The 22,752-nt window shown below is 46.5% G+C and overlaps 1 protein-coding gene across 1 annotated transcript in view; it reads left to right on the forward strand.

Moving 5' to 3' along the window:
• Window positions 1-15,016, forward strand: part of C1QA (complement C1q A chain) — a 33,410-nt gene extending 18,394 nt beyond the window's left edge. Inside the window, exons 2-3 of the mRNA XM_088463747.1 lie at window positions 8,326-8,495; window positions 12,452-15,016. Coding sequence (XP_088319873.1) covers window positions 8,333-8,495; window positions 12,452-13,020 — 732 coding nt within the window. The 5' untranslated portion in view covers window positions 8,326-8,332 and the 3' untranslated portion in view covers window positions 13,021-15,016. The remainder of the gene's footprint in view (window positions 1-8,325; window positions 8,496-12,451) is intronic.
• Window positions 15,017-22,752: the final 7,736 nt, after the last annotated feature.

The following is a 22,752-nucleotide window of genomic DNA, read 5'->3' on the forward strand; positions in this document are numbered from 1 at the left end:
TGGGCTGTAGTACAGTACAGTTATCTCACTGAGGACACTGACATAGGTGAGTACTGGGGTCTGGTGTCCTCTATACTACATCCATGACTGAGAGTCACATCCCGGATACTCTATGTACTACACTGTAATAATATATACTGCTCTATTACTGTATATTGGGCTGTAGTACAGTACAGTTATCTCACTGAGGACACTGACACAGGTGAGTACTGGGGTCTGGTGTCCTCTATACTACATCCATGACTGAGAGTCACATCCCGGATACTCTATGTACTCCACTGTAATAATATATACTGCTCTATTACTGTATATTGGGCTGTAGTACAGTACAGTTATCTCACTGAGGACACTGACACAGGTGAGTACTGGGGTCTGGTGTCCTCTATACTACATCCATGGCTGAGAGTCACATCCCGGATACTCTATGTACTACACTGTAATAATATATACTGCTCTATTACTGTATATTGGCCAGTAGTACAGTACAGTTATCTCAGTGAGGACACTGACACAGGTGAGTACAGGGGTCTGGTGTCCTCTATACTACATCCATGACTGAGAGTCACATCCCGGATACTCTATGTACTACACTGTAATAATTAGGGGTGAGCGGGTTCGGATTTCTGAAATCCGAACCCCCCCGAGCCCCCCCGATCCGAGTCCGATCCGAGTCAGGCTCGACTTTTCCCGCCTGACTCGGATCTGACATCGAGGCAAAACGTCATCATCCCGCCTTCCGAGTCTCGCGGGTTTTGGATCCTATATAAGGTACCCGCGTCGGCGCCATTTTCTCACTCGGCTGTGGACAGTGAAGAGGGAGGGTGGGAGTTAGTGCTGTGTAGTGTAGTGTAGTGTAGTGCTGCTGTTGTCCACTACTTCAAAGTCCATAGGGGCTGGCTGTGTTGTGCTGTGCTGCTGTTGTTAATAGGGGCTGTGTCCACTACTTCAAAGTCCATAGGGGCTGGCTGGACTGTGTTGTGCAGTCAGTTCCAAAGTCCTGTGCAGTGTCCCAGTCCTAAAGGGGTGCTGTAGTGTTGTCCAGGGGGTGCTCTGTCCATCAGGGGTGCTCCCCCCAAGTGCTAAAAAAATAATATATTTTCTGTGTTTGTGAATTGTGTGCGCAGTAGCCGCACGTGCATCAACAAAGTAGTGCCAAGCGTGCGCCTGTGTCATAAGTAAAGGGCCGGCTGGCTTGACCGTTAAAGGGTGCTGTAACCCCCAAAGTACACTCCAGTCCAAACCAAAAAAAAATTATTTTCTGTGTTTGTGAATTGTGTGCGCAGTAGCCGCACGTGCATCAACAAAGTAGTGCCAAGAGTGCGCCTGTGTCATAAGTAAAGGGCCGGCTGGCTTGACCGTTAAAGGGTGCTGTAACCCACAAAGTACACTCCAGTCCGAACCAAAAAAAAATTTATTTTCTGTGTTTAGCCGCACGTATATATCAAATCGATATAACATAAATGGAGGACCAAACTTTCTCCGATAAAAATAAAATAGAGAAAGATCAAGAACCACTTCCTCCTAGTGCTGAAGCTGCTGCCACTAGTCATGACATAGACGATAACATGCCATCAACGTCGTCTGCCAAGGCCGATGCCCAATGTCATAGTAGAGGGCACATACAATCCCAAATGGCAAAGTTCAGGAAAATGACCTTGAAAAAGACATTTAAATCAGCTGAAGAGAAACGTAAACTTGCCAATATGCCATTTACGACACGGAGTGGCAAGGAACGGCTAAGGTCGATCCCTAGTATGTTCATGACTAGTGGTTCAGCTTCACATGACGATGGAAGCCCTCCTCCCACTAAAAAAATCAAAAGAGTTAAGCTGGCAAAAGCACAGCGAAGAACTGTGCTTTCTAAGAAGATATCACAAATCCCCAAAGAGAGTCCAAGTGTGGTGGTGGTTGCGATGCCTGACCTTCCCAGCACTGGACGGGAAGAGGTGGCTCTTTCCACCATTTGCACGCCCCCTGCAAGTGCTGAAAGGAGCACCCACAGTCCACTTGCTGATATGCAAATTGAAGATGTCACTGTTGAAGTACAACAGGATGAGGATACTGGTGTAGCTGGCGCTGAGGAGGAAGTTGGCGAGGAGGATTCTGATGGTGATGTGGTTTGTTTAAATCAGGCTCCGGGGGAGACAGTTGTTGTCCGTGGGATGAAAAAGCCCATCACGGTCATGCCTGGGCAGAAGACCAAACATTCCACCTCTTTGGTCTGGCAATATTTCTATCCAAATCCGGAGAACAACTGTCTTGCCATATGTACCATATGTAAAGGTGAAATAAGTAGGGGTAGGGACGTCAACCACCTAGGAACATCCTCCCTTATACGGCACCTGCAGCGCGTTCATAAAAAGTTACTGTCAAGTTCAGAAACTTTGGCTCAGACCGTAAGCAGTCCAGGGACACCTAAATCCCGTTGTCCTGTTGTATCCAAGCGCCTGCAAACCACACCGTCAACTCCCTCCTCGTCAATTTCCTCCTTAGTCAGGATCGGAAGTAGTCCTGCAGGCCATATCACTGGCATGACTGACTCTCCTATCCGGGATTCCTCCGGAGGATCCTGCATTGCTACGCCTACTGCTGCTGCTGCTGCTGTTGCTGCTGCTGCTGGGAGTCGTTCATCATCCCAGAGAGGAAGTAGGAACACCACTACTTTTACTAAACAATTGACCCTCCAACAGTCCTTAGCGAGGAGGATGAAGTACGACAGCAGTCATCCTGAAGCAAAACGTATAACTGAGGCCTTGACTGCTATGTTGGTGTTAGACGTGCGTCCGGTATCCGCCATTAGTGCAGTGGGATTTAGACAATTGATGGAGGTAGTGTGTCCCCGGTTCCAAATCCCGTCTAGATTCCACTTCACTAGGCAGGCGATACCGAGACTGTACAGAAACGTCAGAAAAAGTGTCCTCAGTGTCCTGAAAAATGCCGTTGTACACAATGTCCACTTAACCACGGACATGTGGACAAGTGGAACAGGGCAGACTAAGGACTATATGACTGTGACAGCCCACTGGGTAGATGTATCACCTTACGCAGCAACAGCAGCAGCGTCACCAGTAGCAGCATCTCAGAAACGCCAGCTCGTTACAAGGCAGGCTACGCTGTGTATCACCGGTTTCAGTAAGAGGCACACCGCCGACAACCTCTTAGAGAAACTGAGGGAAATCATCGCCCAGTGGCTTACCCCACTTAGACTCTCCTGGGGATTTGTGATATCTGACAACGCCACCAATATTGTGCGGGCATTACATCTGGGCAAATTCCAGCACGTCCTATGTTTTGCTCACACAATAAAGTTGGTGGTGCAGAATTTTCTGAAAAGCGACAGGGGCGTGCAGGAGACGCTTTGGGTGGCCCGAAAAATTTCTGGCCACTTTCGCCATTCAGCGACTGCGTGCCGAAGACTGGAGCGCCAGCAAACACTCTTGAACCTGCCCCGCCATCACCTGAAGCAAGAGGTTGTGACGCGGTGGAACTCAACCCTCTATATGCTTCAGAGGATGGAGGAGCAGCAAAAGGCCATACAAGCCTATACATCCACCTATGACATAGGCAAAGGAGGGGGTATGCACCTGACTCAAGCGCAGTGGAGAATGATTTCCGTGTTGTGCAAGGTTCTTCAGCCCTTCGAACTTGCCACACGTGAAGTCAGTTCAGACACTGCCAGCTTGAGTCAGGTCATTCCCCTCATCAGGCTTTTGCAGAAGCAGCTGGAGAAAGTGAAGGAGGAGCTAAGACGGAGCGATTCCGCTCGGCATGTGGGACTTGTGGATGAAGCCCTTCATTCGCTTTGCCAGGATTCCAGGGTGGTCAATCTGTTGAAATCAGACCACTACATTTTGGCCACCGTGCTCGATCCTAGGTTTAAAGCCTATGTGGTGTCTCTCTTTCCGGCCGACACAAGCCTGCAGAGGTGCAAAGACCTGCTGGTGAACACACTGTCAGCTGAAGCGGAACGTGACACGTCAACGGCTCCTTCTTCATTTTCTCCCGCAACTGGGGCTGCCAGGAAAAAACTTAGGTATCCTAAGCAACCCGCTGGCGGTGATGCAGGGCAGGCAGGACCAAGTTTGGACATCTGGTCCGGACTGAAGGACCTGGCAACAATTTCTGACATGTCTACTGTCACTGCATATGATACTGTCACCATTGACAGAATGGTGGAGGATTACATCGGTGACAGCATCCAAGTAGGCATGTCAGACAGTCCATACCTGTACTGGCAGGAAAAAGAGGCAATTTGGAGGCCCCTGTACAAACTGGCTCTATTTTACCTGAGTTGCCCCCCCTCCAGTGTGTACTCCGAAAGAGTGTTTAGTGCAGCCGGGAACCTTGTCAGCGAAAGGCGTAGGAGGTTGCTTCCACAGAATGTGGAGAAGATGATGTTCATCAAAATGAATTATCAGCTCTTCCAGGGAGACCAGCCTCCAGAAGGTACAGAGGGACCTGTGGTGGTGGATTCAAGTGGGGACGAGTTAATACTTTGTGAGGATGAGGATGTACACACTGAAGAGGGTGAGGAATCGGTGGATGAGGAGGATGAGGATGACATCTTGCCTCCGTAGAGCCAGTTTGTGCAGGGACACATTAATTGCCAGCTTGTTTTGTGGGGGCCCAAACGAACCAATCATTTCAGCCACAGTTGTGTGGCAGACCCTGGCGCTGAAATGATTGATTTGTTAAAGTGTGCATGTCCTGTTTATACAACATAAGGGTGGGTGGGAGGGCCCAAGGACAATTCCATCTTGCACCTCTTTTTTTCTTTGCATTATGTACAGTTTGGGGCCTAGTTTTTCTAACTGCCATCCTGCCTGCCACTGCAGTGTCACTCCTAGATGGGTCACGTGTTTGTGCCGCCCACTCGTGTCGCTTAGCATAGTCATCCAGCTACCTCGGTGCAACCTTTTGGACATAAAAACACTATTGTGAGGTGTGAGGTGTTCAGAATAGACTGGAAATGAGTGGAAATTAAGGTTATTGAGGTTAATAATAGCATAGGAGCAGAAAAACCTACAAATTCTGTGATTTTAGCTGTTTTTATGCTTTTTTTCAAAAAAATACAGATCCAAAACACAAAACCCAGAACCCAAAACACGGAAGGGTGGTTTTGGCAAAACCAATCCAGATCCAAAACACGAAGAAAGATCCAGATCCAAAACCAAAACACAAAACACGAAAAGTGGCCGGTGCACACCCCTAGTAATAATATATACTGCTCTATTACTGTATATTGGGCTGTAGTACAGTACAGTTATCTCACTGAGGACACTGACATAGGTGAGTACTGGGGTCTGGTGTCCTCTATACTACATCCATGACTGAGAGTCACATCCCGGATACTCTATGTACTACACTGTAATAATATATACTGCTCTATTACTGTATATTGGGCTGTAGTACAGTACAGTTATCTCACTGAGGACACTGACACAGGTGAGTACTGGGGTCTGGTGTCCTCTATGCTACATCCATGACTGAGAGTCACATCCCGGATACTCTATGTACTACACTGTAATAATATATACTGCTCTATTACTGTATATTGGGCTGTAGTACAGTACAGTTATCTCACTGAGGACACTGACACAGGTGAGTACTGGGGTCTGGTGTCCTCTATACTACATCCATGACTGAGAGTCACATCCCGGATACTCTATGTACTACACTGTAATAATATATACTGCTCTATTACTGTATATTGGGCTGTAGTACAGTACAGTTATCTCACTGAGGACACTGACACAGGTGAGTACTGGGGTCTGGTGTCCTCTATACTACATCCATGGCTGAGAGTCACATCCCGGATACTCTATGTACTACACTGTAATAATATATACTGCTCTATTACTGTATATTGGGCTGTAGTACAGTACAGTTATCTCACTGAGAACACTGACACAGGTGAGTACTGTGGTCTGGTGTCCTCTATGCTACATCCATGGCTTAGAGTAACATCCCGGATACTCTATGTACTACACTGTAATAATATATACTGCTCTATTACTGTATATTGGGCTGTAGTACAGTACAGTTATCTCACTGAGGACACTGACACAGGTGAGTACTGGGGTCTGGTGTCCTCTATGCTACATCCATGGCTGAGAGTCACATCCCGGATACTCTATGTACTACACTGTAATAATATATACTTCTCTATTACTGTATATTGGGCTGTAGTACAGTACAGTTATCTCACTGAGGACACTGACACAGGTGAGTACTGGGGTCTGGTGTCCTCTATGCTACATCCATGGCTGAGAGTCACATCCCGGATACTCTATGTACTACACTGTAATAATATATACTGCTCTATTACTGTATATTGGGCTGTAGTACAGTACAGTTATCTCACTGAGGACACTGACACAGGTGAGTACTGGGGTCTGGTGTCCTCTATACTACATCCATGACTGAGAGTCACATCCCGGATACTCTATGTACTACACTGTAATAATATATACTGCTCTATTACTGTATATTGGGCTGTAGTACAGTACAGTTACCTCACTGAGGACACTGACACAGGTGAGTACTGGGGTCTGGTGTCCTCTATACTACATCCATGACTGAGAGTCACATCCCGGATACTCTATGTACTACACTGTAATAATATATACTGCTCTATTACTGTATATTGGGCTGTAGTACAGTACAGTTATCTCACTGAGAGCACTGACACAGGTGAGTACTGTGGTCTGGTGTCCTCTATGCTACATCCATGGCTGAGAGTCACATCCCGGATACTCTATGTACTACACTGTAATAATATATACTGCTCTATTACTGTATATTGGGCTGTAGTACAGTACAGTTATCTCACTGAGGACACTGACACAGGTGAGTACTGGGGTCTGGTGTCCTCTATGCTACATCCATGGCTGAGAGTCACATCCCGGATACTCTATGTACTACACTGTAATAATATATACTGCTCTATTACTGTATATTGGGCTGTAGTACAGTACAGTTATCTCACTGAGGACACTGACACAGGTGAGTACTGGGGTCTGGTGTCCTCTATACTACATCCATGACTGAGAGTCACATCCCGGATACTCTATGTACTACACTGTAATAATATATACTGCTCTATTACTGTATATTGGGCTGTAGTACAGTACAGTTATCTCACTGAGGACACTGACACAGGTGAGTACTCGGGTCTGGTGTCCTCTATGCTACATCCATGGCTGAGAGTCACATCCCGGATGCTCTATGTAATACACTGTACTATATACTGCTCTATTACTGTATATTGGGCTGTAGATATTGAAAATCAGAATGTTGGCTTTAGAACTTTATACATGATGCTGTACATCGCATTACTACTATCACGGCCTCCTTGTCGTTGTCGCCATTTTGTATGAAGATAAGCCATACCCATCCCATTATATTATGTACTATAGTGTAACAATATACTACACTATGCTAACGTGTACTGTACTATTATTATATACTGTTTTCTGTTATATGTGCTGTACTGTAATATTATATATTGCTCTAGTAGATCATGCTTTGTTTTCTCTCTCTCTCTCTCTCTCTCTCTCTCTCTCTCTCTAAATATATTTATATATATTTATAGTACTGCTCCATTATATTATCTACTCTTCTCTAATGATGTACTGTGCTACGGTATCAGGTACTGTACTTTATACTACTGTCTGTTGTCTTGTGCTGTACTGTAATATTTTATACTATTCTATTATATCATGTTCTGTTGTTTTATATATATACTGCTTCATTATATTATATACAATACTGTAATGATATACAATACTGTGCTACGGTATCGTGTACTGTACCTTTATGTACTATTGCCTGTTATCATGTGCTGTACTGTAATATTATATACTGTGCTACAGCTTCGTGGACTGTACTGTTATATTACTGTATATACTGCAGGGTACCTCTCTCTACCCTGCTCTCCCCGGCTCATCTCCGCTCTTCCCTGATTGCAAACGTGTCCCATCTTCCCTTTGCAGTAGGAGCCGTTGGGTTGATATATGAGGGAGCATTATGCAGTATTACATATATTACAGTACAGTATATGATATAAAGCAGTATAATAAATGACAGTACTGTACATGATATATGAATATATTACACTGTATTACAGTACAGCACATAATAAACAGTAGTATAAAATATTATATATTAAAGTATTGCACATGTTATTTAGTAGTATATTACAGAATATTACAGTACAGCACGTTGCCATAGTGCATGATGCTGTATACTGTAGTATATTTCTATTGTAATATTGTTATAATGTTCATATTTCTCAGAAAATCATGTAATATGCCCCATTTCCAGGTCAGAGATGCGGATACATTTTCCTATCCTCGCCCTGTTGCTGGCAGTAGACCTAAGTCGGGTTTGGTGCCAGTCAGATGTGTGCACAGCTACAGAAGGAAAGGATGGTCACCTGGGAAAGCCTGGCCGTGATGGGCGTCCGGGGCAGAAAGGAGACTGCGGAGAACCAGGTATAATGTCTATGTAATAAAGGCGGTCTTTAGAGTGCAGTCCTCATGTGGATAATATCTAAATAATATTCTGCATTCTTTGGGGACTATTTATCATTATCCGGAGTTGGCATAAGCTATTGGGGCTTCACATTCCGGAACTTGATAAAGCCGGCTGCATAGCAGCCCCCCTTTATAGAATCTTATGGGGGCTGCTTTGTTCTAGGAATTAGAGGGGCAGCATCAGATGTCAGAGGTATCTGCTGCGGTCCCTCCAGTTTAAATCCGGGGGGGTCCTTAATATTTGCAGGTAACCCCCCCCCTCCCCCCCACGAAAACACCTGTTTTACTTATGTCTCTCTCTGTTTATTTGTAATGTTGTTTGAGCAATGCCTGGGGGTGGGGAATAGGACCCCTGGTACTGGAATGCAGTGGGACATGTGTGCACTCTGCCTCCCGCCTGAGGTCAGGCGTCCCTGGCCCTTACCTTTCAGGAGATCGATTTAAGAGAGAGCAACTGGACCAGTGATTCCCAACCTCGGTCCTCAAGGCACACTAACAGTCCTGGTTTTAGTGATATCCATGCTTGAGCACAGATGGTTGAATCAAAATAACTGAGGTACTAATTAAGCCACCTGTGCTCAAGTGTGGCTATCCTTAAAACCTGGACTGTTGGTGTGCCTTGAGGACTGTGGATGGGAACCCCTGATCTGGACCATCAGGCCTAAAGCGCCCACCATTCCCACAATGGGCAGTTCCTCGCCATACTCAGACTTCGGTCTGTATATTTACACGTATGTGTGAATATACAGTTGTAATGGGTGCCCATCCTAGAATTGTACCATACATGTGTGATTTAGCCCCAGGAACACAACATTGATGTTGATCGATTTTCATTGATTTTAAATCAAAATCTATTAAAATCAACCGTTAGTAAATATACCCCTTTGTCTATAAAAACAGGATTTGCTATGGGCTCATCACGTGGGACTTGCTATGGGCTCATCACGTGGTATTTGTTAGGGGCTCATTTCGTGGGATTTGCTATGGGCTCATCATGTGGGACTTGCTATGGGCTCATCACGTGGGACTTGCTATGGGCTCATCACGTGGGATTTGCTATGGGCTCATCATGTGGGACTTGCTATGGGCTCATCACTTGGGACTTGCTATGGTCTCATCACGTGGTATTTGTTAGGGGCTCATTACGTGGGATTTGCTATGGGCTCATCATGTGGGACTTGCTATGGGCTCATTACGTGGGACTTGCTATGGGCTCATCACGTGGTATTTGCTATGGGCTCATCACGTGGTATTTGCTATTGGCTCATCATGTAGGATTTGCTATGGGCTCATCACATGGTATTTGCTATGGGCTCATCACGTGGGACTTGCTATGGGCTCATCACGTGGGACTTGCTATGGGCTCATTACGTGGGATTTGCTATGGGCTCATCATATGGGACTTGCTATGGGCTCATCACGTGGGACTTGCTATGGGCTCATCACGTGGGACTTGCTATGGGCTCATCACGTGGTATTTGTTAGGGGCTCATTACGTGGGATTTGCTATGGGCTCATTATGTGGGACTTGCTATGGGCTCATTACGTGGGACTTGCTATGGGCTCATCACGTGGGATTTGCTATGGGCTCATCACGTGGGATTTGCTATGGGCTCATCACGTGGGACTTGCTATGTGCTCATCACGTGGTATTTGCTATGGGCTCACCACGTGGTATTTGCTATGGGCTCATTACGTGGGACCTGCTATGGGCTCATCACGTGGGACTTGCTATGGGCTCATCATGTAGGATTTGCTATGGGCTCATCACATGGTATTTGCTATGGGCTCATCACGTGGGACTTGCTATGGGCTCATCACGTGGGACTTGCTATGGGCTCATTACATGGGATTTGCTATGGGCTCATAACGTGGGACTTGCTATGGGCTTACGTGGGACTTGCTATGGGCTCATCACGTGGGACTTGCTATGGGCTCATTACGTGGGACCTGCTATGAGCTCATCACGTGGGACTTGCTATGGGCTCATCACGTGGGACTTGCCCATAGCTCATCATGTAGGATTTGCTATGGGCTCATCACGTGGGACTTGCTGTGGGCTCATCACGTGGGACTTGCTGTGGGCTCATTACGTGGGACCTGCTATGGGCTCATTACGTGGGACTTGCTATGGGCTCATTACGTGGGACCTGCTATGGGCTCATCACGTGGGACTTGCTATGGGCTCATCATGTAGGATTTGCTATGGGCACGTCACGTGGGACTTGCTGTGGGCTCATCACATGGGACTTGCTATGGGCTCATCACGTGGGACTTGCTATGGGCTCGTCACGTGGGACTTGCTATGGGCTCATCACGTGGGATTTGTTAGGGGCTCATTTCGTGGGATTTGCTATGGGCTCATCATGTGGGACTTGCTATGGGCTCATCACGTGGGACTTGCTATGGGCTCATCACGTGGGATTTGCTATGGGCTCATCATGTGGGACTTGCTATGGGCTCATCACTTGGGACTTGCTATGGTCTCATCACGTGGTATTTGTTAGGGGCTCATTACGTGGGATTTGCTATGGGCTCATCATGTGGGACTTGCTATGGGCTCATTACGTGGGACTTGCTATGGGCTCATCACGTGGTATTTGCTATGGGCTCATCACGTGGTATTTGCTATTGGCTCATCATGTAGGATTTGCTATGGGCTCATCACATGGTATTTGCTATGGGCTCATCACGTGGGACTTGCTATGGGCTCATCACGTGGGACTTGCTATGGGCTCATTACGTGGGATTTGCTATGGGCTCATCATATGGGACTTGCTATGGGCTCATCACGTGGGACTTGCTATGGGCTCATCACGTGGGACTTGCTATGGGCTCATCACGTGGTATTTGTTAGGGGCTCATTACGTGGGATTTGCTATGGGCTCATTATGTGGGACTTGCTATGGGCTCATTACGTGGGACTTGCTATGGGCTCATCACGTGGGATTTGCTATGGGCTCATCACGTGGGATTTGCTATGGGCTCATCACGTGGGACTTGCTATGTGCTCATCACGTGGTATTTGCTATGGGCTCATCATGTGGTATTTGCTATGGGCTCATTACGTGGGACCTGCTATGGGCTCATCACGTGGGACTTGCTATGGGCTCATCATGTAGGATTTGCTATGGGCTCATCACATGGTATTTGCTATGGGCTCATCACGTGGGACTTGCTATGGGCTCATCACGTGGGACTTGCTATGGGCTCATTACATGGGATTTGCTATGGGCTCATAACGTGGGACTTGCTATGGGCTTACGTGGGACTTGCTATGGGCTCATCACGTGGGACTTGCTATGGGCTCATTACGTGGGACCTGCTATGAGCTCATCACGTGGGACTTGCTATGGGCTCATCACGTGGGACTTGCCCATAGCTCATCATGTAGGATTTGCTATGGGCTCATCACGTGGGACTTGCTGTGGGCTCATCACGTGGGACTTGCTGTGGGCTCATTACGTGGGACCTGCTATGGGCTCATTACGTGGGACTTGCTATGGGCTCATTACGTGGGACCTGCTATGGGCTCATCACGTGGGACTTGCTATGGGCTCATCATGTAGGATTTGCTATGGGCACGTCACGTGGGACTTGCTGTGGGCTCATCACATGGGACTTGCTATGGGCTCATCACGTGGGACTTGCTATGGGCTCGTCACGTGGCACTTGCTGTGGGCTCATCACGTGGGACTTGCTATGGGCTCATCATGTGGGACTTGCTATGGGCTCATCACGTGGGACTTGCTATGGGCTCATCACGTGGGATTTGCTATGGGCTCATCATGTGGGATTTGCTGTGGGCTCATCACTGAGCATATATACTCTAATGTATACTGGGTAGAATATTGCTCCCGGAGGACGCCAGGTGATTATGACAGACTGTAACCCTTATTCTTTGTCTCACTCAGGAGCTGCTGGACAGATGATTTTGGAAGTGAAAACAAGCAAAGGTGATGCGGGAGACCCTGGGAGCCCTGGTCAGCCGGGAGACATAGGGTACAAGGGTCCGGAAGGCCTCTCAGGACCTCCTGGTGACCAGGGCCTAAAAGGCTCCAAGGGGGCAGTGGCTGACATGAAAGAACAGAGCCGGCCGGTTTTCTCTGCCACGCGGCCCACGGTTACAGATAACGTGCTGGTGTTTAACCAGATCATCACAAGTGAAGGAAACATATACAACATCAATACAGGAAAGTTCACCTGTACCGATCCCGGCTACTATTACTTCACCTTTCAGGTGGTGTCCGCTGGAGACCTCTGTCTCTACATCTGGGCCAAAAGAGGTAACGATGCAGAGAGGCTTCTCAGCTTCTGCGACAGAAATGCCCGGAATCAGCCCCAGGTGAACTCTGGGGGCACCGTCCTCAGTCTGAGCCGGAACGATATGGTCTGGATCCAAACAGACGACAAGCGAAAAATTGCCACCCATGAAATGGGAAGCGTTTTCAGCGGGTTCCTGCTCTTCCCTCACAATGAGTGAGTGTGACTGGTGGCCACTCATTACCCTTCTCTCACTATTCTGAGTGTGCCATAGCCTCCAGTAGAACTATCACGCCGACTTTCTAATTATGTAGAAACCTCCTATATCCACTTAATAAATGGAGTCATAACTCCCAAAAGGGGACTTTAGAATGAATCCGGTTTGTCAGAGGAACGGGCTGTACAGTATAAGAGAGATCCCAGTCACACAATTATCTGCTTCTGTCTCCACACTCTGCGCCTGGCTCAGTGCCGCAATCATGGCGGCATCTGCGACTATTACATGTGTCTGTGATTCAGGTCCTCTATTTACACATTTGCATTACAGGGAAATCATAAATAGAGCTGGGATGAGAGTCAGGGCCGGATTCACTACGGATCGCTATTCTGCTAAAACGCACGCAACGCAATTGCTAAAATCAGCGGTGACATGTAAATGTTTGCATTCGCATTGCGATCGCAGCCTAACATAAGGATGCCCACTTCCCCTTACTCACATCTGTATACTTTGTCAACATAGAGAAACAATCGGTAATGTCGAGTAACATCGGACAGTTAATGAAGCCCAGACCTTACTCAGGAATTGCTTACTTCAGCGCACGCTAGGAGGCCTCAGACCGGGCATCTGGTAGCGCAGTTGATATTTTATACACGCTCCTGCAACAGCGTTGAAACGCACTGGCACGCCTGCATTCGCCCGACCACCCCCCCGTCACCGCCCACAAACGGCACTTCCTGTCAATCACTCTGCCATGGGTCTGCGTATCCTCTGCGATCGCTGTCCCAATCGCAGTGGCTAGTACGCTCACGCGCACTGCGATACATATGCATGCGCAGTACGCAACAATCGACCGTTTGCGTGCGTATAAGCAACTGCGTTCCTTGCTGAATCAGGCCCTCAGTTCATTCTCCTGTGTCGTGAGGTCGGGATCAGGCTGGGAACATGTCAGGCCAAATAACCTCCAGAATGGTTTCATCTCCAGGTGAACCCGGTATCAAGAGATTAGTGTAACTTGTAAATACTTCTTACCCAGAGTACTCGCCCCGCTCAGTGGGCACAGTCAGACGGGGGTAAAGAATTCAGGGTTTTTGGGGCAAATAGTGACAAGGCAGAAGGTGACAAGTGTACAAACATTACTGTGAGTATAGATCCGATGTGTACTTACAGTGTATCCATTGTGTACTCATGTCTAGTGTATCAATTGTGTATTCATGTCTAGTGTATCAATTGTGTACTCATGTCTAGTCTGTACTTACAGTGTATCCATTGTGTACTCATGTCTAGTGTGTACTTACAGTGTATCCATTGTGTACTCATGTCTAGTGTGTACTTACAGTGTATCCATTGTGTACTCATGTCTAGTGCAATAATTGTGTATTCATGTCTAGTGTATCAATTGTGTATTCATGTCTAGTGTATCAATTGTGTACTCATGTCTAGTGTGTACTTACAGTGAATCCATTGTGTACTCATGTCCAGTGTGTACTTACAGTGTATCCATTGTGTACTCATGTCTAGTGTGTAATTGCAGTGTATCCATTGTGTACTCATGTCTAGTGTGTACTTTAAGTGTATCCATTGTGTAATCATGTCTAGTGTGTACTTAGTGTGCCTAGTGTGTAATTACAGTGTATCCATTGTGGGGTCCTTTACCAATAATAATTTACGATGGCGATGTTATCAAAAAGTATAATGTGCAAATAAACCTAACGTCACAACTGTGTTAAACTCACTGTAGTGGCCCCAGTGTACATATTCCATAGTGCCTACACGTTAGCTGTGTGTGGGGGTCTCCTCGGGTGTGTGGGGTCCCCAGGGCGGCCGCTGTGGATTCCCTGTTCTCAATCCGGCTCTGAGTTACACTGTATCTGTTGTGCATCATCCAAGAAGGAGATAGTGAATAAAGTGCCTCAGTTTTATAGACAAGGTTGGAACCCATCCCTGGGAGTCCTTCCTTATAGCAATGTTAATCTGATTCCTGTAATAAATTGCTTTTACTGCCATATTTATGTGAGTTGTTCATTTGCACAGTCACAATACATATATATATTAGGGGTGTGCACCGGCCACTTTTCGTGTTTTGTGTTTTGGTTTTGGATCTGGATCTTTCTTCGTGTTTTGGATCTGGATTGGTTTTGCCAAAACCACCCTTGCGTGTTTTGGGTTCTGGGTTTTGTGTTTTGGATCTGTAAAAGCATAAAAACAGCTAAAATCACAGAATTTGTAGGTTTTTCTGCTCCTATGCTATTATTAACCTCAATAACCTTAATTTCCACTCATTTCCAGTCTATTCTGAACACCTCACACCTCACAATAGTGTTTTTATGTCCAAAAGGTTGCACCGAGGTAGCTGGATGACTATGCTAAGCGACACGAGTGGGCGGCACAAACACGTGGCCCATCTAGGAGTGACACTGCAGTGGCAGACAGGATGGCAGTTTGAAAAACTAGGCCCCAAACTGTACATAATGCAAAGAAAAAAAAGAGGTGCAAGATGGAATTGTCCTTGGGCCCTCCCACCCACCCTTATGTTGTATAAACAGGACATGCACACTTTAACAAACCAATCATTTCAGCGCCAGGGTCTGCCACACAACTGTGGCTGAAATGATTGGTTCGTTTGGGCCCCCACAAAACAAGCTGGCAATTAATCTGTCCCTGCACAAACTGGCTCTACTGAGGCAAGATGTCATCCTCATCCTCCTCATCCACCGATTCCTCACCCTCTTCAGTGTGTACATCCTCATCCTCACAGAGTATTAATTCGTCCCCGCTGGAATCCACAACCACAGGTCCCTCTGTACGTTCTGGAGGCTGGTCTCCCTGGAAGAGTTGATAATTCATTTTATGAACATCATCTTCTCCACATTTTGTGGAAGCAACCTCCTACGCCTTTCGCTGACAAGGTTCCCGGCTGCACTAAACACTCTTTCGGAGTACACACTGGAGGGGGGGCAACTCAGGTAAAATAGAGCCAGTTTGTACAGGGACCTCCAAATTGCTTCTTTTTCCTGCCAGTACAGGTACGGACTGTCTGACATGCCTACTTGGATTCTGTCACCGATGTAATCCAATAACAGACAGACACACGCTTGTCGCTGCTGCTTTGAGGATGCAAGTGCGGCTACAGCCCACACAATTCACAAAGACAGAAAGAAAAGAAGAATATTTTTATTGTTTGTGGAGCGCACTTTGAGGGTGTCACCACCCTTTAACAGACAGACGCACGCTTGTCACTGCTGCTTTAAGGATGCAGGTGCGGCTACAGCCCACACATTTCACAAAGACCGGAAAAAAAAGAACAATATTTTTATTGTTTGTGTAGCACACTTTGAGGGTGTCACCACCCTTTAACAGACAGACGCACGCTTGTCGCTGCTGCTTTGAGGATGCAGGTGGAATCTAGACGGGATTTGAATCCGGGGACACACTACCTCCATCAATTGTCTAAATCCCACTGCACTAATGGTGGATACCGGACGCACGTCTAACACCAACATAGCAGTCAAGGCCTCAGTTATACGTTTTGTTTCAGGATGACTGCTGTCGTACTTCATCCTCATCGCTAGGGACTGTTGGAGGGTCAATTGTTTAGTAAAAGTAGTGATGTTCCTACTTCCTCTCTGGGATGATGAACAACTCCCAGCAGCAGCAACAGCACTAGGAGGAAGTGGTTCTTGATCTTTCCCTATTTTATTTTTATCGGAGAAAGTTTGGTCCTCCATTTATGTTATATTGATATATACGTGCGGCTAAAGCGCACACAAACACAGAAAATATTTTTTTATTTTTGCTGGAGAGTAGAGCACTTTGTGGGTTACACCACCCTTTAAGAAATGAGCCAGCCGGCTCTTTACTTATGGGACACAGGCGCACGCTTGGCGCTGCTCCTTTGTTGATGCACCTGCAGCCACAGTGCACACAAGTCACAAACACAGAAAATATATATTTTTTTGGTTTGGACTGGAGTGTACTTTGGGGGTTACAGCACCCTTTAACGGTCAAGCCAGCCGGCCCTTTACTTATGACACAGGCGCACGCTTGGCACTACTTTGTTGATGCACATGCAGCTACTGCGCACACAATTCACAAACACAGAAAAAATATTTTGTTATTTGGTTTGGAGTGTACTTTGGGGGTTACAGCACCCTTTAACGGTCAAGCCAGCCGGCCCTTTACTTATGACACAGGCGCACGCTTGGCACTACTTTGTTGATGCACGTGCGGCTACTGCGCACACAATTCACAAACACAGAAAATAATTTTTTTTTTGGTTTGGACTGGAGTGTACTTTGGGGGTTACAGCACCCTTTAACGGTCAAGCCAGCCGGCCCTTTACTTATGACACAGGCGCACGCTTGGCACTACTTTGTTGATGCACGTGCAGCTACTGCGCACACAATTCACAAACACAGAAAATATATATTTTTTTGGTTTGGAGTGTACTTTGGGGGTTACAGCACCCTTTAACGGTCAAGCCAGCCGGCCCTTTACTTATGACACAGGCACACGCTTGGCACTACTTTGTTGATGCACGTGCGGCTACTGCGCACACAATTCACAAACACAGAAAATATATTTTTTTTTGGTTTGGAATGGAGTGTATTTTGGGGGTTACAGCACCCTTTAGCGGTCAAGCCAGCCGGCCCTTTACTTATGACACAGGAGCACGCTTGGCACTACTTTGTTGATGCACGTGCGGCTACTGCGCACACAATTCACAAACACAGAAAATATTTTTTTTTTTGGTTTGGACTGGAGTGTACTTTGGGGGTTACAGCACCCTTTAATGGTCAAGCCAGCCGGCCCTTTACTTATGACACAGGCGCACGCTTGGCACTACTTTGTTGATGCACGTGCGGCTACTGCGCACACAATTCACAAACACAGAAAATAATTTTTGTTATTTGGTTTGGAGTGTACTTTGGGGGTTACAGCACCGTTTAACGGTCAAGCCAGCCGGCCCTTTACTTATGACACAGGCGCACGCTTGGCACTACTTTGTTGATGCACGTGCGGCTACTGCGCACACAATTCACAAACACAGAAAATATATATTTTTTTTGGTTTGGAGTGTACTTTGAGGGTTACAGCACCCTTTAACGGTCAAGCCAGCCGGCCCTTTACTTATGACACAGGCGCACGCTTGGCACTACTTTGTTGATGCACGTGCGGCTACTGCGCACACAATTCACAAACACACAAAAAATATTATTTTTTAGCACTTGGGGGGAGCACCCCTGATGGACAGAGCACCCCCTGGACAACACTACAGCACCCCTTTAGGACTGGGACACTGCACAGGACTTTGGAGTGGACACAGCCCCTATGGAGAACTGACTGCACAACACAGTCCAGCCAGCCCCTATGGACTTTGAAGTAGTGGACACAGCCCCTATTAACAACAGCAGCACAGCACAACACAGCCAGCCCCTATGGACTTTGAAGTAGTGGACAACAGCAGCACAGCGCAGCACAACACTACTCTGCACTACACTACACTACACTACACAGCCCAGCCAGCCCTAACTCCCACCCTCCCTCTTCACTGTCCACAGCCGAGTGAGAAAATGGCGCCGACGCGGGTTCCTTATATAGGATCCAAAACCCGCGAGACTCGGAAGGCGGGATGATGACGTTTTGCCTCGATTTCAGATCCGAGTCAGGCGGGAAAAGTCGAGCCTGACTCGGATCGGACTCGGATCGGGGGGGCTCGGGGGGGTTCGGATTTCAGAAATCCGAACCCGCTCACCCCTAGTGTGAAGTCCACCCACCCCATCTGTCCTGACTGAGGGGACTGTCCCTCAATGTCACAGCACCATGGCGAGTGAGCTGCCTAGGACTTACTCGAGGAGTCGATGTGCATCCAATGTTGCCAGAATGATGATGTGCTCCCAACACCCGGCAAATCTACTCACAACGCAGATAGGGAAAGTGGGTGTAGCAGCATCTGCTCGGACCGTTGCACGCTAGTTCATGGGCGGAGTCTGTTGCCAGGCATTTGCATATTTTCACACATAGGCTGCGAGGAGAAATCACAGCTGTCAAGGTAATAGCGCACACATCTCTGAATCAGACTTAGGGGTAAATTTACTAAACTGAGTGTTTTTAGAAGTGGAGATGTTGCCCATAGCAACCAATCAGATTCTAGCTATTATCTTCTAGAAGGTGTTAGTTAAATGTTATGTAGAATCTGATTGGTTGCTATGGGCAACATCTCCACTTCTAAAAACTCACTTTAGTAAATTTACCCCCTATAGTTAGGACTCTATCAGGCAGTCCCTGAGACCAGACTAACAGGATCCAAGACCAAAGCTAGGGGGTAAATTTACTAAGAATCGAGTTTGGGTGAGATTGCAATTTCACGTCAGTTTAGGAATGTTTTTCAACTCGCAAATTTACTAAAGACAAACTCGGGTGAGTTTGGAAGAAAGTTCTCTCTTTTCACTGTGAGATAGCAAACTCGAAGAAACTCACCATCGGCCAACTAGGAAGTACTTTTCATGAAAAAGATGCAACTCGGGAATTTACTAAGATTCGAGTTTACAATCTTGGGTGAGATTGTAGCAAACTCAATGGTACTGTAAATTGAAGTTTCAAATAGGCCACCTCCAGAGCTGCTAGTTTACCAGAAACATACACAGATCAGTGTGATTTGTGTATGTTTCTGCCTGTATACCTAATATAAAGTGTTTTTTTTATTTAAAAAAATTACGTAGGGTCTCCCCCCAAAAGCCATAACCAGCCCTGGACTTGTCAGCCAGTCCTGGTTCCAAAAATTAGGGAGAACAAAACGAGTAGGGTTCCACCATAATTTAGGAACTAGCACCAGGCTGCAGGGCCAGTCCTGTTTTTAAATATAGGGGTTAAAAAATTGCGTAGGGGTCCCCCTATATTTAAAACCAGCACTGGACCCAAACCGACCACAGCCAGGAGACCCTAGAGTGAACATCTGGCAGCAGCTAAGTATGTGTGAGTAAGATATGTGTGTAATAACCTTTTACTGTATACGTTGTGTGTACTGTATTTGTTTAACTGTTTATTTTACAGTGGAGGTACGGTGCCGGCCGCCTGCTGGCACTTGTAGTTTCACAAGTGCCAAAAGGCAGGTATACTGGCACCTGTAGTTCTACTGCAAAATACAATAGTTTACTTTGATTTTACACTTTATTACCCCGTGCCCACAGCCCAGGGGTGCGGGGAAGAGCCCCGGGCTTCAGACCAAGCCTGGGGTTTTTGGAGAGGGGAGACCCCTTCTTGTGACAGTCCCAACCTCCCTTGAGATCCCTGGCTTGGCCTGACCGGCCTGGGGTGAGAACGCTTTGGCCCTGGAGACCTGGTAATAGGGTCTCCTGGCTGTGGCATTACACCCTGGTCAGTTTGGGTCTGGTGCTGGTTTTACATATAGGGGGGCCCCTACGCAATTTTTATCCCCCTATATTTAAAACCAGGATTGGCCCTGCAGCCTGGTGCTGGTTCCTAAATTACGGTGAAACCCCACTCGTTTTGTTGCCCATAATTTTAGGAACCAGGACTGGCTGGCAAGTCCGGGGCTGGTTATGCTTTTGGGGGGGACCCTACGTCATTTTATTATTATTTTTTAACCCGTTTTTTAGTGGTACAACACAAGCAGTCTTCAAATATCTCACTGACATGTGCAGGCTGCTTGTTTGGGTGAGTTTGGCAGAGAGAAAACACTACAATCTCGGGTGAGTAATCTCATCTAAACTCGCAACTAGGGGAAGAAATCTCGATCTACTTTACCATCGGAAAAGTCACTTTCACCTAAACTCACTTCTTAGTAAATTTGCAAAGTTGAAAAACGGAAAACTCATTCCAGTTTCGGCAAAGTAAAAAGTGTTTTAAAAAAAAAATAAAACTCGACCAAACTCGATTCTTATTAAATTTACCCCCTAGGTATCAATGGGTAATTGCAAATGAGATTTCCCTATTCATTACCTCCTGCTTCCTGTATATACCAAATATTATCTCCACCATCACTACCTAACCCCACAGCCCACACCCATGGTCCTGTCAGTTAATGTAATGTGTGCACCTGTCTACATGTTTCCCTCTAAGAATGGGCTTCAAGGGGCTGCAAGATGGATTTCTGCCTGAAATTTCCAGCTGAGAACATGTTATCTGTAGGTTCTGGGATCATCCTCCCCATACACTGTACATTACCACTGAGGGTCACTCACTATGGCGACAGTCCCTGAAACGTCCAAACAAGTACTTATCCTTCCTCCTGGCAGCATTATCAGAGGAAAAGGCCTTTTCCAGGGTCACTGCTTCCTGAATCTCTCTACAGTAACCCATGAGCGCGTATGTTGCTGCCAGTGGGTCTGTGCAAGGTGCCCCCAGTGCTGGTATAATGATGTGTAGGAAGAACCAGAGTAATTAGGGGCCCCAGTGCTGGTATAATTAAATATAGGAAGAACCAGAGCAATTAGGGGGCACAGTGCTGGTATAAAGAAATATATGAAGTACCAGAGTAATTAGGAGGCACAGTGCTGGTATAATGAAATATAGGAAGTACCAGAGTAATTAGTGGGCACAGAGCTGGTATAATGATGTGTAGGAAGTAATTAGGGGGCCCAGTGCTGGTATAATAATGTCCAAGACTTATCAGAGTAATTAGTGGGCACAGCGCTGATGTAATAATGTGCGCAAAGGACTATCAGAGTAATTAGAGGGCACAGTGCTGGTATAATGATGTGTGGGAAGTACTATCAGAGTAACTAGGAGGCACAGTGCTGGTATAATGATGTGTGGGAAATACTATCTGAGTAATTAGAGGGCACAGTGCTGGTATAATGATGTGTGGGAAGTACTATCTGAGTAATTAGAGGGCATAGTGCTGGTATAATGATGAGTGGGACGTACCAGAGTAATTAGAGGGCACAGTGCTGGTATAATGATGTGTGGGAAGTACTATCTGAGTAATTAGGAGGCACAGTGCTGGTATAATGATGTGTGGGAAGTACTATCTGAGTAATTAGGGGGCACAGTGCTGGTATAATGATGTGTGCAAAGTACCAGAGTAATTAAAGGGCACAGTGCTGGTATAATGATGTGTGGGAAGTACTATCTGAGTAATTAGGGGGCACAGTGCTGGTATAATGATGTGTGCGAAGTACCAGAGTAATTAAAGGGCACAGTGCTGGTATAATGATGTGTGGGAAGTACTATCAGAGTAATTAGGAGGCACAGTGCTGGTATAATGATGTGCGGGAAGTACTATCTGAGTAATTAGATGGCACAGTGCTGGTATAATGATGTGTGGGAAGTACTATCAGAGGAATTAGGGGGCACAGTGCTGGTATAATAATGTGCGAGAAGTACTATCAGAGTAATTAGGGGGCACAGTGCTGGTATAATGATGCGTGGGAAGTACCAGAGTAATTAAAGGGCACAGTGCTGGTATAATGATGTGCGGGAAGTACTATTAGAGTAATTAGGAGGCACAGTCCTGGTATAATAATGTGCGAGAAGTACTATCAGAGTAATTAGGAGGCACAGTGCTGGTATAATGATGTGCGGGAAGTACTATCTGAGTAATTAGAGGGCACAGTGTTGGTATAATGATGTGTGGGAAATACTAAGAGTAATTAGGAGGCACAGTGCTGGTATAATAATGTGCAAGAATTACTATCAGAGTAATTAGGAGGCACAGTGCTGGTATAACGATGTGCAGGAAGTACTATCAGAGTAATTATTGGGCACAGTGCT

The sequence above is a fragment of the Taudactylus pleione genome, unplaced genomic scaffold (assembly GCF_031769625.1).
Source record: "Taudactylus pleione unplaced genomic scaffold, aTauple2 ptg001441l, whole genome shotgun sequence".
In the NCBI taxonomy this organism is placed as follows: Eukaryota; Metazoa; Chordata; class Amphibia; order Anura; family Myobatrachidae; genus Taudactylus; species Taudactylus pleione.